General features: G+C 46.8%; 2 protein-coding genes across 4 annotated transcripts in view; both read right to left on the reverse strand.

Moving 5' to 3' along the window:
• Positions 1 to 46: 46 nt before the first annotated feature.
• Positions 47 to 8172, reverse strand: cdr2l (cerebellar degeneration-related protein 2-like). Its single transcript, XM_035614270.2, has 5 exons — positions 7710 to 8172; positions 4672 to 4784; positions 3705 to 3853; positions 3199 to 3363; positions 47 to 2770 (listed from the first exon to the last, which is right to left on the reverse strand). The coding sequence occupies exons 1-5, from the start codon at positions 7786 to 7788 to the stop codon at positions 1840 to 1842; spliced, it is 1437 nt and encodes a 478-aa protein (XP_035470163.1). The 5' UTR covers positions 7789 to 8172; the 3' UTR covers positions 47 to 1839.
• Positions 8173 to 9019: 847 nt separating this feature from the next.
• Positions 9020 to 15071, reverse strand: part of recql5 (RecQ helicase-like 5) — an 11708-nt gene continuing 5656 nt past the window's right edge. The window contains exons 8-19 of one of the 3 annotated variants that reach the window (XM_035614284.2): positions 14493 to 14711; positions 14262 to 14358; positions 13572 to 13608; positions 13417 to 13475; positions 12782 to 12852; positions 12576 to 12669; positions 12331 to 12507; positions 10918 to 11543; positions 10776 to 10821; positions 10482 to 10703; positions 10299 to 10371; positions 9020 to 10217 (exon numbers count right to left, since the gene is read on the reverse strand). In XM_035614284.2, the coding sequence (XP_035470177.2) occupies positions 10093 to 10217; positions 10299 to 10371; positions 10482 to 10703; positions 10776 to 10821; positions 10918 to 11543; positions 12331 to 12507; positions 12576 to 12669; positions 12782 to 12852; positions 13417 to 13475; positions 13572 to 13608; positions 14262 to 14358; positions 14493 to 14711 (1846 nt within the window). In that variant the 3' untranslated portion in view covers positions 9020 to 10092. The other 2 variants (XM_035614286.2, XM_035614285.2) reach the window with 2 other exon arrangements.

The raw sequence follows: 15071 nt of genomic DNA on the forward strand, positions 1-15071 counted from the left end.
TGTGTGTGTGTGTGTGTGTGTGTGTGTGTGTGTGTGTGTGTGTGTGTGTGTGTGTGTGTGTGTGTGTGTGTGTGTGTGTGTGTGTGTGTGTGTGTGTGTGTGTGTGTGTGTGTGTGTGTGTGTGTGTGTGTGTGTGTGTGTGTGTGTGTGTCCGTGTCCGTGTCCGTCTCCTGATCAGGGTATTATAGCAGCCATGTGGCCTTAACAAGAACCCCTAGGAAGAAATGGGAAAACCTAGTAGAGCCTTTTGCCTTCAGACTATATTTGCCAGACCATCATTTTGAGCCGTTTTTTAACAATACTTATACTGATATTAATACGCGGGCAGGGAATAAGGACTTTTAAATGCCTTTGTTTCAGGTTTGATGATTTGTAAAAAGCCATTACATATAGATAGACATCTATATTGTTAGCTCTGTTTGATCATTTGCAAACCATCTTCATATCAGTTTAATGAACTCTTTTTAGGGCGTAGCAACTCTAGATCAGGTCGTGTCGACTGGCTTCGTATCGCCCAGTCTCCTCTATAGTATCTGAGGCCGTCTTGTCAGTGTTGTTACCTTTAGTTCTTTCTGGTTGAATTGCAGGGACTGTTTAAAACTGCTCACCTTTGTTGTTCTCTAGTTCAACTTCCACCACTGCTCACTGTGCCTCCCAGTCTCGTGTGACCACATGCTGCTCCTGCTGACGTGGGCAGCCCTCTGTGCTCGGCATCAGTGAGGGGAAACTCTGTAATTGACCTCTGCACCAACAGAGAGAAACATCAGTCCACAACCAGACACCAGTGGTTGCTATATATAAAAACAATTATCACACTCCACTGAGTATGTGAACGGCATTGTTCTCCGCAGCTTCGTTCATGGACTGGTGTTCTTCTCTGTGGGTTCGGGTGTGGCTCCATGTGTGTGTGCTACTTGTGTTACCTTCAGTTGACTGAGCTCCTGTGTTCACATTAAAGTGTTCAGACTGGGCCTACGTGTGTCCTGTTTTATTCAAAATAGTTATGGCACGGGTAGGTTTGAATTGTTGAAATTAAAGTAACTTTAATTGATACGTTTAGTATTTTTAACGGGGGGAAAAAAAATTTCAGACGACTACAAAGACGACTTTCATGATGCGACACTGGTGTTCAGCCAATGACTGTACGTAAAGGACCATAGGATTCATATACAGTCATTCTTTTTTAATTTATGAAGTGATCAAACAAATCCCTGAAACGAAGAAACTGATAATTGGCCCCGTGTGGCTTGTATTGCACGCTGTCAACAACTACTACGGAGGCATCTCCATCACCACAATAAACCATGTGAACCCCTACCAAACACTTGTGCACAGTAAACTTTGGCAGATGTCTGGAAGGATTTGTAACATCCAACCAACTCAACTCAACTCAACACACAGTCTAAGTATCACTGTTTCATCTTCAAGCCGGTCAAAAGCTTGTCATTTTTGTTCCTGCTTTTAAGACCAATGTAGCACTTAGTGTTTATTAGACAGAAACATGCTGCAAATATTTTAAGTAATTGGCATTTTTTCCCTGTTTTATCATAATTCCCCCCCCCCACATAAATAATGAATGGCAGTTACATCATTTCAACTACAAATACTAGGTCACATACTAGATTGTCCTTAGACAGAAAAAGACCTTCCGTTCTCGTTATTTACCAATTATGGTCGCTCAGGAAAAAAAAAGGCGTTTCTTTTCATCCCTGCTTAGAAACAATTGGAGGCCTCGCCTGTTAATAGCCTGTTACCATTCATCATCCACCCTTACGGTCATGGGCCGTCACACACTGAGGTCAGTTAAGATCAGTCACGTGGTGTCAGACTGACTCACGCTCACTTCGTCTTTCTCTTGGTGGAGTTTACGTCACTCTTGGTCCTCTGCAGGCGGGAGAAGATCTCTTTGAACAGCGCCTTGTACTCGGGCGTGTTCTGGCTGAGCCGTTTGTCCACTTGCTCCACCTGCCTGCTGATCCCCTCCAGCGCCTCCGGGGTGGAGGGGGTCTGGGGGGGCGTGGGGGGCGCGGCGGCCGCCCCGCATGCCGAGGGCCCCGCGGAGACCATGCTGTACTCCTTCATGGACGGGTCCCTGGAGACGGGCCGCGACGTCTGCACCCCGGCGTGGCACAGACTCTCCTCGTGACGCCGGCATTTCCCCAGCAGCTCCTCGTACTTCTCCAGCAGGGCGTGGTACTGCTCGTCCACCTCCCTCAGGATGGACATGCCCCGCTTGCGCACCCCGTTGGCGTGCATGGCGTAACTGCCCTGACGACGGCCTGAAGCATCCCGAGCTGAGATGGCGTTCAGAGCCGTGTCGCTGCAGCTCTTCCTCACCGGGCCGCCCTGTTGCCCCGTGCTCCCTGCCTCTCCGGCGCCTCCTTCACCGCCCTCCTCCAGCTCCGTGCACACCTCCGGGGTGTCCGTCTCGGGGCCGTTGTTGAGCAGCGTCTCAAGGCCGTCTTCCATGCCCGCCATCAGGCACATCCTGGACTTCCTCAGCTGCTGCATCTCCTGGAGCTCGGCCTCGAGCTCCCGAACCCTTAGCTGGCAGCCCTCGGCCCCCAAGAGACGCTGCTCCAGACGCTCGAACTCCTGCAGCACGGCAGAACACTCCCGCTCAGCGCCCTCCCTCTTGGACCGCTCCGTGACCATGGCCGAGCGCAGGGACGAGACAATGTCCCTCAGGCGCTCGTTCTCTTCCTCCTCCGGCCGTCGCTCAGCCAGGTCGACGCTGCCCGGGTTGGCCAACAGGAAACCGTCCTCATACCTGATCAAAATGAAGTGTCACATCACAACGCTGGAGCTGGACTTCATACTTTACAACTCAGTCGTACAATCAGTGCACCAACTTGACATAATAAAAAAAAATAAGTCAGGAGATGACGCTTATGACTGCAGCTTGTCTACAATGGCAGAGAGCGCTAACTCCACAAACAGTGACGTTGAGAAAGGGGGATTTAAGCTTCTTAGCCAAACTGACAGATGTATACGTTTAACCATATTTTTATGCCTTGCATGCTTATTATTATTCACTGTTTTTGGCTTTGTTTTGCACTGCAGTCTACTACTTACAGGTGAATCAGTTTAATCAACCTAGCTGGTGAGAAAAAGACTAAATTGCATTTGTGGATATGTGACGTTCTCAAGGTCGAGAGACTTTCTGCACACGAATGCTGTCCATTAAAAAGCACTCACCTCGGTGCCGTGCAGAGCTCTTTGAGGCAGGGGAAGGAGTGCACGGTCTTGCGGCGCTCCTTCCTCTCCCTGTGGACCCTCAGCTCCTCCAGAGTTCGCAGCTCCTCCACCCGGGCTGTCAGACCGTCCACCTGACCCTGCAGGGTCTCCATGGTGCCCGTCAACCTGCGCGCACAAACAAAACTTTGTCCTCATGCTTGTTATGTCATGTTGCAGAACTAAGAATGTGAAGGAGCACATTTAGACAGAACAAAGGCCGCCACTGAAAAGTATCTTTAGCCTTTAGTCCAGTAATATGATCCGTAGAGAACGTCAATCCCTGATTATGGTTATGAAATGGCCAGACAGGGATAAAAAACTTTTTACTAGTGCTTTCACACAGTTACTATAACATAAGCAAACACATAGAAGAATGAAGAAATGACAAGACACTTCTTGACCCTCCCTTTTCATGCCCTAATAAGACGTGTGTGACGATACTGACGATGAGAGCGGCGGTGCGTCACCTGTCTATCTTCTGCTGCGAGGCCTTGCTCTCCAGCACCAGCTTCTCGTTGGTGATCTCCAGCTCCCTGGCGGTCACGTCCAGCTGCTCGTACACCTTTGCGTGCTGCTCGTTCATCTCCCTCAACATTTCCATCTGCTTGGACAGGTACTGGAAGGGATACGAGTTGGAATATGAAAAATGAGTTTTGGAGTGACTAAAGACAGGGGTACGTGTAAAAGACTGTGCAGTACCTATACCAGAGTAGTACTCTGTATATCTACTGAGGCAGCTGTGACACCTTAACATCACCATGCTGCAAGGCATTATGCATGGAAACATACATCTGTTAGCAGAGAAGATGAAACAGTTTGTCAAAGATAAGGGTTAAAGGTTACTTTGATAAGCGGTTTGTTGATGCGGAGTTAAAGGTTAGATTTTTCTTAAATGGTCGGGAGCCACTGATTCAATTTATTGAAATCTAGCTGTTGTTTCTCTGAAGGTTGAATTCACTTACTGGAAGTCACTTTAGACCAAAGAGTCAATCACCGTGAACGTCATGTGATGTAAATGTGTGCGTTTGGCTGTGAGCTAAACCAAACGCTGACTTGTGAAGTTTCAGAAGAAAGCAATGCATTACAGATATGTGGACTTTCCTCATACATGACCAGACTCCAGAGTGTCTTTTTAACATCATGTGATTCCTTCAGATGTGTTTTCTGTCTGCAGCTCAGCACTCATCCTCAGCCAGGCCTCTGACTAATGATGTCTTAACATCAGCGATGATTCATTAACTTGCTCATCATTTCGTTCTAAACCCTTCTGGCCCTCTTGTTTTCTTTTTCTTCCAACGCTCCACATTTTATGATAAGTAACTTAACACAAACATCAAGACAAGCCAATCGGTGCCAGATATTTCTTGTTGCAGGAGGATCTGCATGAAATCCCTTTTGATTGTGATTGATTTGATCGAACGGCCAGGAGCATACCTCTATCTCTTGCACTTGATCCTCGTTGTTGATGTACATCTGCTGAAGGGAGTCCTCCAGCTCCTTGTTGCGTTCCAGGAGAGTCTTGCCGAGCTCCGCTGCCAAGTGCAGGTCTGACGGGAAAGACACAAACAGCAAGAAGGATGACTGTACGCTCACTGGGTGAGGGTCTGGGGGATGGGAGTGCTTCACTCCACCAGAGAACATTTGGACAGTAACCCCTCTGAAAGGCAAATCCTTCTGGATCTATATCTTAAATTAACTAAAGACAAATCATCCCACCCAACTTTCTGAAAACCGGATTTCTTGGCCTGGTTACCTCTTCTGAAAGTCAAGATGTGAGAATATCTTTATTTGTACATATTTGTAAACATATTTTACGATTAATACCGTTAATTTCATGACAAACAAAAGATAAGACACGATACATTAGACAATATTCCTCCCCTGTGTTTAGTCTGCTTGGCTTGTGTTGATACAAACCCGTGCACACCTTAAGTCATCACCTGCACACCGAGCTGCGATGACATGACAAAAGCCCACCGCACAGTTGCTGATATTTTACAACACAGCTTGGAACATACATTATTCATCTCCTCTGGGGAATAAAAACCAAGCTGGACTTATGAGGAGGAGGAGGAGGAGGAGGAGGAGAATCCTGCCGGCTCTGCATACTTGGGGAGCCCATAACAACACAGCACTGGAGGAGTGGGAGGACGGGAGGAACACACACACACACACACACACACACACACACACACACACACACACACACACACACACACACACACACACACACACACACACACACACACACACACACACACACACACACACACACACACACACACACACACACACACACACACACACACACACACACACACAAAAATCATCGTTGTTGTAAAGCACAATGGACTAGATACAATATAATGTTGGTGCAAGTGTCAAATAGTGTGGACCTCCCTTGGTCCTGGTGGGCAAAGTAGCTACTCGCTCTCATCCAGGTCACAGTGAGTGTATCCACACAGGCGTTGAATCAGGAGCAACTGGACTTAGTGTTGAATCTACTTGGTTGTAGATTATTGAAGTTTCACCTCTCATCCATCCTCATCTTCAGTTCTAGATATACAGAACAAGCCAAGTTGCTCCTGATTCAACGCCCTTCTGGATACTATTGTCGTCGCCACTGCTGCAGAGGAAGGCACGGGGCAGGCGGTAATTTCCTGTTTCAACAATGCAGAGCTGATAGAGGAACACTGGCCTGAACCGCTGAGTGATAATGAGCCGAGTGAGAGCGTGTGAGGAGAGAGCACAGCGAGCCTTCATCTCCCCTCCACCCCCCCAGGTCCCGCTCAGTCACAGCTCTGTTTCTGTTCCCGGGGGCTGGCACGTGCCGAGTCTTGGTTACGTCATTTCTGAAGGATGCGCACGGATCAGAGGCTGTGTTGAGGAAGTTTTGGCCCAGGCACCTGATAACAAAAAGGGTCTGTCACATCTGCTCACAGCGTCATGGAGATCCTGACCGTGAGCCATGGAACCTATCAATGAGCGTATGCACCAAATGTGTGCATTTTTAAAAAACTAGTTTATCAAAAGGGACCATGAAAACATACATGCTACCAATTGCCGCACTGTACCAGAGTGAGCCTATAGGCTGATTTTCTTCTGGTATCTGCACTTGCACATGCATCTCTGTAATGCTCTTCGATGCACGAGTCTCACGTTCAATCGCAGGCCCTCTCGAATGAGGCTGAAACATGACATCACCGCGGCCACGCCATCTGCCCAGACGCACTTCATATGCTCGCCAGATTATAGTGAACACAGGGGTCACCACATAGCAGAGCTGGTTAGTTGCGTAACGGCATAATTTCTGGGGCAAAGTGATGCCCGAGCACGAGCGCATGCAAATGCTACCCCATTTGTGTAGAGGATGGAGCGCTGAGGGTAATTCTGCCTCCGATCTGACCCCAAAGTCTGGAATCTTTGATCTCCACTAAGGAGGTCTCGTCTGGGGCTCCCTAATCAGATCAGCCAGGGGCTTACTGACTCAATGCTCAGATGAGATACAGACCACACGGCAATATCTACCTGCCTGTCCCCTCTCTGACCATGTACAACGCAATGATGAGACTCAAAGCTGCTTTCGTTCTCTGGGTCAGCAGGTAATCAGGAGATGGGGTGATGCTGAGGCCGGCGCTACAGGAGGACACACACACACACACACACACACACACACACGCATCACATCTCTCTGCTGAGATGCACTGCCAATGAAAGTGCATCCATTTAAGTCATCATCGAGAGGGCGGATCAGGCACCGTGTTCCATTTCACATCACGTACGTTGGGGGCAACCACTAATAGACTTCCTGATAGAGCTTCTTTCTTTGCCTTGCATGTTTATTTCAGATTGCAGGGCATGACAGTGGGCCTATTTCTGTCGAAGACCCAGGGGCCTGTTACACCGATGTGGCTCTTGTCAACTGTTTCCTTTGTTCAAAAAACGGCCACATCGACAACATTTGCCAAATGTTCTGCATTTTTCTTCCCACAGTGGACTTCTCGTTTTCAACTGTGGTAGAAACACGCTCACAATAAATGTCACAGTGATGATGATGATGATGATGATAAATACATGCACATCCCATGTCACCCAGTCACACAAACACACCAGAGTGAATAGGAAAATGGATGTTAAATGGATGTAAAGAAAGAAAGAAAGACAAAAGATGAGAGCGGAGTTCTGGCATGAGATGGGGCAGAGGCAGCATCCACCCAGTCAGTCAGACAGCGGGGCTATTCTGGGAAACACTACTGACAAGATCAAAATAATTGGCAGGAAAAGAGAGCAGAGCTGGGGGAGAGGCAGCTCCACGCTATAGGTGCACAAACAGACAGATTTGTCCATTTTTACAAATGGATGCAACCTCTTTCCTTCTGTCTTTCCATCCATCCTTCCTCCTCCCGCATGAATCAACCTGACGGCTTGTGGTCGGGGCATCGTCTCATCCCACAGGGGCGGAGATGTCTCACCTTGCTCCAGGTCCCGCTGGTCGTACCACGGCTCCTCATCCTCCGTGACAAACTCCTCCATCCCGACCGCGCGGAGCATCGATGCTGACGAACTTCTCCCTGGACCTTCTTCTTCTTCTTCCTTCACCGGGGGGATGTGATCTGCCTATTCATCACCCGGAAGTGACAACCAACAACAGCGGCGCCTGCCTCCCACTTTAACCCTTTGAGGCGAACGTCTTCAGGAGAAATCCGGGCAGCACACCTGCTTCTTCTTCTTCTTCTTCTCCTCCTCCTCGCATCATCTGCAGATCCGAACCGAAACCGCGCCCGAGCGTTTCAGACCTGCAGTCGCGACCTGAGAGCAGACTGACCGGCAGCTGACAGAGGAGCCCGCCGTGTCCCCTCCGCTGGTCTCCTGAGTCAGAGCCCTGCAGACGGGGACCGGCGGCCCCGCTCCTCAGCTGCTGCTGCCTCTGCTGCATTCAAGGGCTGTCGGAAATGCTGGATAATGAAGACGTGTGGCTATTCACTCTTTGTCTTACCACTACATCACCGCCTTTCCCCCTGACATTTCACTACGAGCTATCTGAAGGCTGGAGATCTTGAAATATCACCTTTTATTCAATGCTACATCTTTACAATATTCATCTATTTGCAAATCGAAACTACTTCACATCTTTTGTCCACTGTAAAGGAGCAGAGTCATTTCTCCAATGGCCTCTCATTCTTGTCATTAATGTTTTGTTTTAAGCACACAACTGAAATGATCGACTATTCAGAAACTTGACATAATGACCCCTTTTCAAGCTAGGGCCTCAATATTACATACTAACGTAAATAGGCCTACTTAAATTATCTCAGCATATGAGATGGTGATATTCGTTTTAGTGGTGGATATTCATGAAGAAATGTTTGATTTATTTAGATAATTTAGCAGAAAGTGCTGGGACTACGGTGGCCCTGAAGTGCAAAGTGAAAGATAAGAAAACACGACGGCAAATCACAAAACATGACACAATACAAACACATACAAAGACAGATGCCATCGTGTTTTGCCGTCCACCAATCCCATTGCCTACTTTTATTCCAGTGAATGTTTTAATTAAAAAATGTTACGACCCCAAAATACTTCAATTCCTGACCTGAGTGAAAATGTAACGAGATAGTGTAGGTTACATGAAACAAGCGAAGGCAGCACTGATGGAGGTGACGTCACCGTGTATCTCGGCACCGGCGTCTCCTCGCTCCCTCCCAACGCGTCCAATTGTCTAATCGAAGACACCCGCAGCCATTGGTTAAGACACAATGAGGGACGTCTCACCCATCTGTTCATGTTCAGCAAACACTTTATTGTAAACATTTCGGAGCAAAGAGCAGTTAGACCATGGCTCTTCACAGTCTCTGTCCACCGTTGTGTCAAGTACTCTTTGGGTTTTCCTCCAGTCTGTGGAGACAAACTGTGGCCTCTCACAGTCCTCACAGGCACTAACATAAGGAACATCTCCCTCATTGGGCGCAAAGTTGGTTAAAAAAAAAAGAACAATCCTTCAGCACAATTTCTTCTATCTGCTAGAGGCAACCTAAGGAGAAAAAAAAAAATCATAAGTAAAAGAAAATACAGACATGACAGTTTAATATCATCCAGCGTCTGTCATTTATGTCCATTTCCTCTGCGCCCTGTTCTGCGGTCCAGCAGCCAAAGACAAAAGATGTGGCAGCAGTAAAAAGTAAAAAGGCCCCGACACAACACAGGACCACGTGGTTTATGCTCCCACGCTAAAACGTTGTTCCAGTGTTTTTGTATGCTTTATGTAGACTTCACATCACTGGCAACCATTTCCACAATGCACTTTTAAGTAATGACGGTGGATCAGCTCCCCCCCTCGCTCCTCTTCTTTTCTTCCAGACTGAAATATCTCAGCAGTTATTTGATGGATTGCCAAGAAATAAGGTTCAGACATTCAGGGTCCCCAGCGGTTAATTTTCTGCTCAGGATGAAAATCAACACGCAGAGACGTGGATCATGCTTTACTGCAGGTAAAAGTGCAGGTGGAAAAAAAAGAGGGGTGCAGTACCACATGCGCTCTATTCCCTTATTGTACTGAAATGAAGTTAACGGACCGAGGCGTAAAAGAAAACTTTCTAATGCCAGTTATCAGAAAGTGCTACTTCTGCTCTCTCAGGCTGTGAAAGTCCCATTTTTTTATTGCTTGATTACTGACATGAAGCACTGTAGCAGCAACCAGCCCCAGAAGAAAAGGAAAAAAAGCAGCACTCTAGCAGCAAATCAACCGCAAAACCTGGTCAGCAGGGGTCCGCAACAGAGCCCGACGTCACTGAAACAAGAGGCACTGACAAAGAGGAAGAGGGTCGGCCCCTAAAAAAATGGCTAAGTTTCCCATCATTCTTTGTTCTCTGTGGCTTTACAGCTGTGCGGTCTTTTGAGCTGCTTCCAGTCCGCCTCGCTCTCGCAGCGCTGCACGCTGCTGAAGAACTTCTTGATGAGAGCTTTGGCTTCTGCTTTGACTGTGGACACAGAGACAAGAGTTAGAGGAGTCCACAGGTCGTAGCAAATGTTTATTATTGTTCACGATTCATCCCGTTTACCATGGCCTTTTCCCCGACTCCTTCCTTCTGCAAGAAGGTGAGACAAGTAGCGAGCAAAGGACTTGAACAGCTCCTACGACCGCAGAAAACAACCACTGAGAATTCATCAGCAGTCAAACATGTCATATTCATTTCACACTGCTGCTTCTCCACGAAGCAGGAAGTGATTATCCTCTCCCTCACCTTTGTGGCAAACTTCCCCTGAGTGTAGAAAGGGTCCAGATAGCGGACTACAATATCGGCCGCCTCCTTCAGCGTCACCGGCTTCGGCGGCTCGTTGACCGGCTGCAGGGCCCTCTCCTGCACGTTGGGGTTGAAGGTCACTCTTCTGCTGCTGCCGTCTGCGGGCCGGCTGCGCTTCGCTGGAGGAGACGACCCGCTGTTGGCTTTCAGGTCATCTGCAAACTGCACGTATATCCTCATCAGTTACTGAGCAGGGAATTCATCTTAAGACTGGTTTGGAAACGAGACACCCACCTCTTGTATCAGAGCTGGTTTAGCTACTTCCCCTGGTTTGTTTGGTCTGTGTCAGGGGTAAAAAAAATAAAATAAAATCTGTCAGAGTTGATAAAAGAGCACCTAAGATTTAATTTATTAGTACAATCACTCAGTGGAGAACCTCTGATCCTCGTTAGATGCGTCTTGAGCCTGCTTCAGCTCCGACGTCTCAGTTTGATGCGTTTCCTCCTCGTCATCATCAGTTATCACAATCACTTCCTTTTTACGGTCTTCTCGCATCACACCCTGAGTCTCTGGTTCCTCAGCACTGCTCTCTATTGCTACAAAAGGTGAGTGTTCCGGCTGACTGGTGTTTTCATGCTGGATCGGGGTGGTGGTGAGCGTAGCATCAAGTCCCTTCTGCTTCAGTGGCTCCACTTGGCTTTTGTCCGCTGTTTGTTTCTTTGCAAAGTACTGGGAAATGTTGCGGGAACTCTTTGCTGCCTCCACCAGCTTCTGCTGCTTCTTGCTCGTGGCCTTTGTCGGGCTGTTCGTGGAGGCAGCGACTGCATTCGCTCTGGCTCTGATGGGCGATGCTACAGCCGGAAACATGTCTGCGTCAATCTCTTTGGTTCTCTCCTGGACAGACGATTCTCGAGAGCCACCTGAGCCGTGGTTGTAAAACCCACCACCCTCCGACTGTTTGTCACAGGCAGCGTCTGACGTGGAGGACTCCAGCAGATCCTTGGCAGTCTTGAAGGGGTTGGATGAGCCCCTCAGACCTGCTCCCACCCTCTTACGCTTCAGCTGGAGCAATAATGGAAGAACACAAATCCATGTTTATATCTGTGGTAGATGAACTGAATGAAATCACAGCAACGTATTTAATCAATAGTCAAACTGAATCAGAAAACACAGTAATACACCAATATAATTTTGCTTGGTTTTGAGTTGCTAATGTAGTCATGCTTATTCTAACTCTAATTCTTATCTAGTAATGCTTATTCAGTTAGATTTTTGCAGATTCATATATTCTTAGGTGTTCACGATGTTTGTACACATTCCATCATCTGTTCTCTAGTACCTCTGCACATGCAGGCCTCAGCATGAAGATTTGTATTCATTAGCGAGCATCATCTCCTGCAGTGACCAGGTGATAACAGTTAATAAGTCCTCGCACTGTCGTGTCGCCGAGCTCTGTCCTCGGGGTCGAATGGATCGTGAGAACATGAAGTAGCGACCTGTGATAATAGCTAATGTGAATATGACCTTGCATTTTGGCCAGTCGATGTGGAAGAGACAGGATGCTACGGGTGATACATTGTCAGTGAGAATTGCATGACGTTGGGAAATGTCAAAAATTTAGAAGACTGTTTATGAAAGTTGTGACTTATATGGTCAAGAGGTCTGAGACCTGTGTAATGACCAATGGAAAAAGGTAGATACGAGGGTGTGGGACACCAGAGTTTATAGAGGGAAGACGCACGTTTACAAGTTAGTCACTTCACGGGACTTATAATTAATTGTCATTTTAACTGTTTACTACATTGTGGTAAAGACCAAAAGAAAAAAGTGTTCCCTTAAGAGATCTTACTGAGTAGACTTCTGATGCAGATGTGAACCCCTGCAGCTCCTCAGAAAAGGACAACGAGGAGGAGGAGGTGGATGCTGCTTCCCCTTTGAGTGTTGATTCACTGCTGCCGTTAGTCATGTCGCCTTTTGCCGTTTCTCCTCCAGTTGAGGGAGATGCTGCTTTCTTCATCTCTGCCACCTTCGGAACAAGAGACGGGTCAGGAATATGTCTTTCTTCACATGAACAGCAGAACAGGCGGGAGTTACCTTCTTTAGCACCGCAGCTTTGTACAAGTTGGACGACTTGCTGCTCCTGAAGACCTCGTGTTCAAGATCCACTGCCGAGGACAGAGGGTGAAGGCTGAGAGATGGAGAGGAGATGGAGAACAGTGTGAATGGACATGGTTAAAACTTTCTGATGAAAATCCACCATGCATAAGAACGATGATTCAAGGATGTGTGTGTATATTTACATGAAGGTGCCTCCTGCCCCCTGGTGGTCATGTAACGCCTCTTCTAAGAGGTACAGGCAGTGCTCTCTGGCCTGCAATATAAAGTTAATGAAAACATTCAACAATCATGTTCAAGGATTATTAAAGGCTGTAGTTATTAATGACAGAATAATTAAAATAATTCAATCTATCACAAATGACATGTGAGTGTTTGACATGTTTGCATGAGTTCAGACAGAGAACATCACAAACTATGCTACAGTCACAGAAAATATCAGAATTTTAGATTATTCAGATAATTCAGGTGTAAAATTCCCACTTTTATTGTACAAAATGATAAAGCAAGCACATTTTCCCACCAGCCGTATGTGTAGTACTAGCAACTCATTTTATATAAATTTAAAATGTATCTTAATGTAAAAAAAAGGAGCAAAAGTGGCTGCATTTTATTTTGATCTACCACAGAATTGTTTTCCTTATTTCTTTGTGCTCTATAGATTAATATATATAGTGTTGTGTTGCTCAGTTGAAACGCTGGCTTCCGCCACCTACTTTCACACCACATGACACATGAGTCACTGAATTCCTGTAGACGTGTTAATGAGTGCAGCGGGTATGAGGAATGTGTTTGTGATGTTCCAAGTGCTCTGCTATACCTTTACAGTAAGCCTGGGGATCCTCTGGCTGCTGGCATCTCTGAGTTGGCAGTCAGCATCTGCACAGAAGGAAACTCACCAGTTACAATGACGGTGAACATCAGCCTGCTTATATTCGTTCACAATTATTATTTTTTCTTTGTTATTAATATTACCTGGGGGAGCAAAATCATCCCTCTGACCATCAGTTCCCTAAAGACACACAAGAGCAAACAGCGGTTAGCAGTTAGTTAGTGTCACACTGGTAAGGCACACTTTCTGCGGCTGTAACCGCTCAGCTTCTGATGTGTGTGCGTGTGTGTGCATGTGTGTGTGCATGTGTGTGTGCGTGTGTGTGCATGTGTGTGTGCATGTGTGTGTGCATGTGTGCGTGTGCACAAAATTTCTCCACAACGCCAACGACAGATTTTCGATAAACTTGGTGGGATTATTACTCGGGAGGCCATCTCTCCAGATGATTATGTTTGGAGATGTGTCATACAGGGCGAGAGACACAATCTGACACAAAGTTTTTACTATTTCACTATTATGACATTCCTCATTTTTACTGATGTGTTGTGTAAACTCTTTGGCCAGCCTCCTCTCGGACCTGCTGAGGAGTTGTTGGCTCTCGGCGAGTTGTGCCCATTCCACTGAACATGTGGGAGCGATTTACTACAAGCCGCACTTTACTGAGGCCCCGACAGCCCCGGTCTTTCTCCTGCCCCACAGCTGGCGAACACATGTACACATGAGGCACACAATGCAAACAATGTACGGGGTTGTATTTCAAGTCAGAGAAAGTAATCAGACGTTTCAAAAATCAGTTTTGGTTTGGTGATAAAAAGATTTAAAATAATAATAACCTTCCGTAGGTTCATCTGCTTCTTAAAGAGATCAGAAAATTCCTTTTTCCTGTTTATAGTGTCGTCTTCGCCACTGCTGTCTTCCCCTTCATCGAACCTACAAGGTGTGAAATCAGTGTTAGTCTAAAAGGTCTACTTCATATAACACCGAATCCACATTGCAGAAATATAACATCCAAAGTGGGACAGATTAAATCAACTCCTCAAAAAATGTCTCTTAAGTTGCCCTGCCTCTCAAAGCCGTAGCCCTTGCGTCCACCTTCATAAACGTTCGGCTGGAAGCCGAAGGGTCCTTTGGGCTCTTTGCTCTGAGCCGCGGTCTTGGTGCTGAGTGCGGCCGCGCTCTCCAGCTGGGCTCGCACAGCTTTAGGGTTGCGGCAGAAATCGCAGGTGCCGGCACAGTTTGGCGCCTTGTCCCCGAAGAACTTGGAGATGATGGCATGACGACAACTGTTGGTCAAATGAGAGACACTGCGTTTTAGAAATGGACTGATTCTAAGATAAACAAGACGGATGACAGACGATCTGAAGCTGGCCACATATCTGACTGATGATGTTTTTTTATGCACCTCTCTGAGCTGTTTGCTTTCTAGTGCGTGACTGATCTATTGGATGTTATGTAACCATCACACACTCGCCATAATCAATTATTCTATTATGAAATGAGCCAAATAGAGCTCCACATGACATTAAAAAAAAAGAATACAGTTGTCTGGCAATTACGATACTAAAGCTAAATTACACAGACCTTTTAGCATCTGCACTTCCTGATGTACTGATAAAAGAATGCATTAGAGAAAATTAAATCTT

The sequence above is a fragment of the Scophthalmus maximus genome, chromosome 17 (genome assembly GCF_022379125.1).
Source record: "Scophthalmus maximus strain ysfricsl-2021 chromosome 17, ASM2237912v1, whole genome shotgun sequence".
NCBI lineage: Eukaryota > Metazoa > Chordata > Actinopteri > Pleuronectiformes > Scophthalmidae > Scophthalmus > Scophthalmus maximus.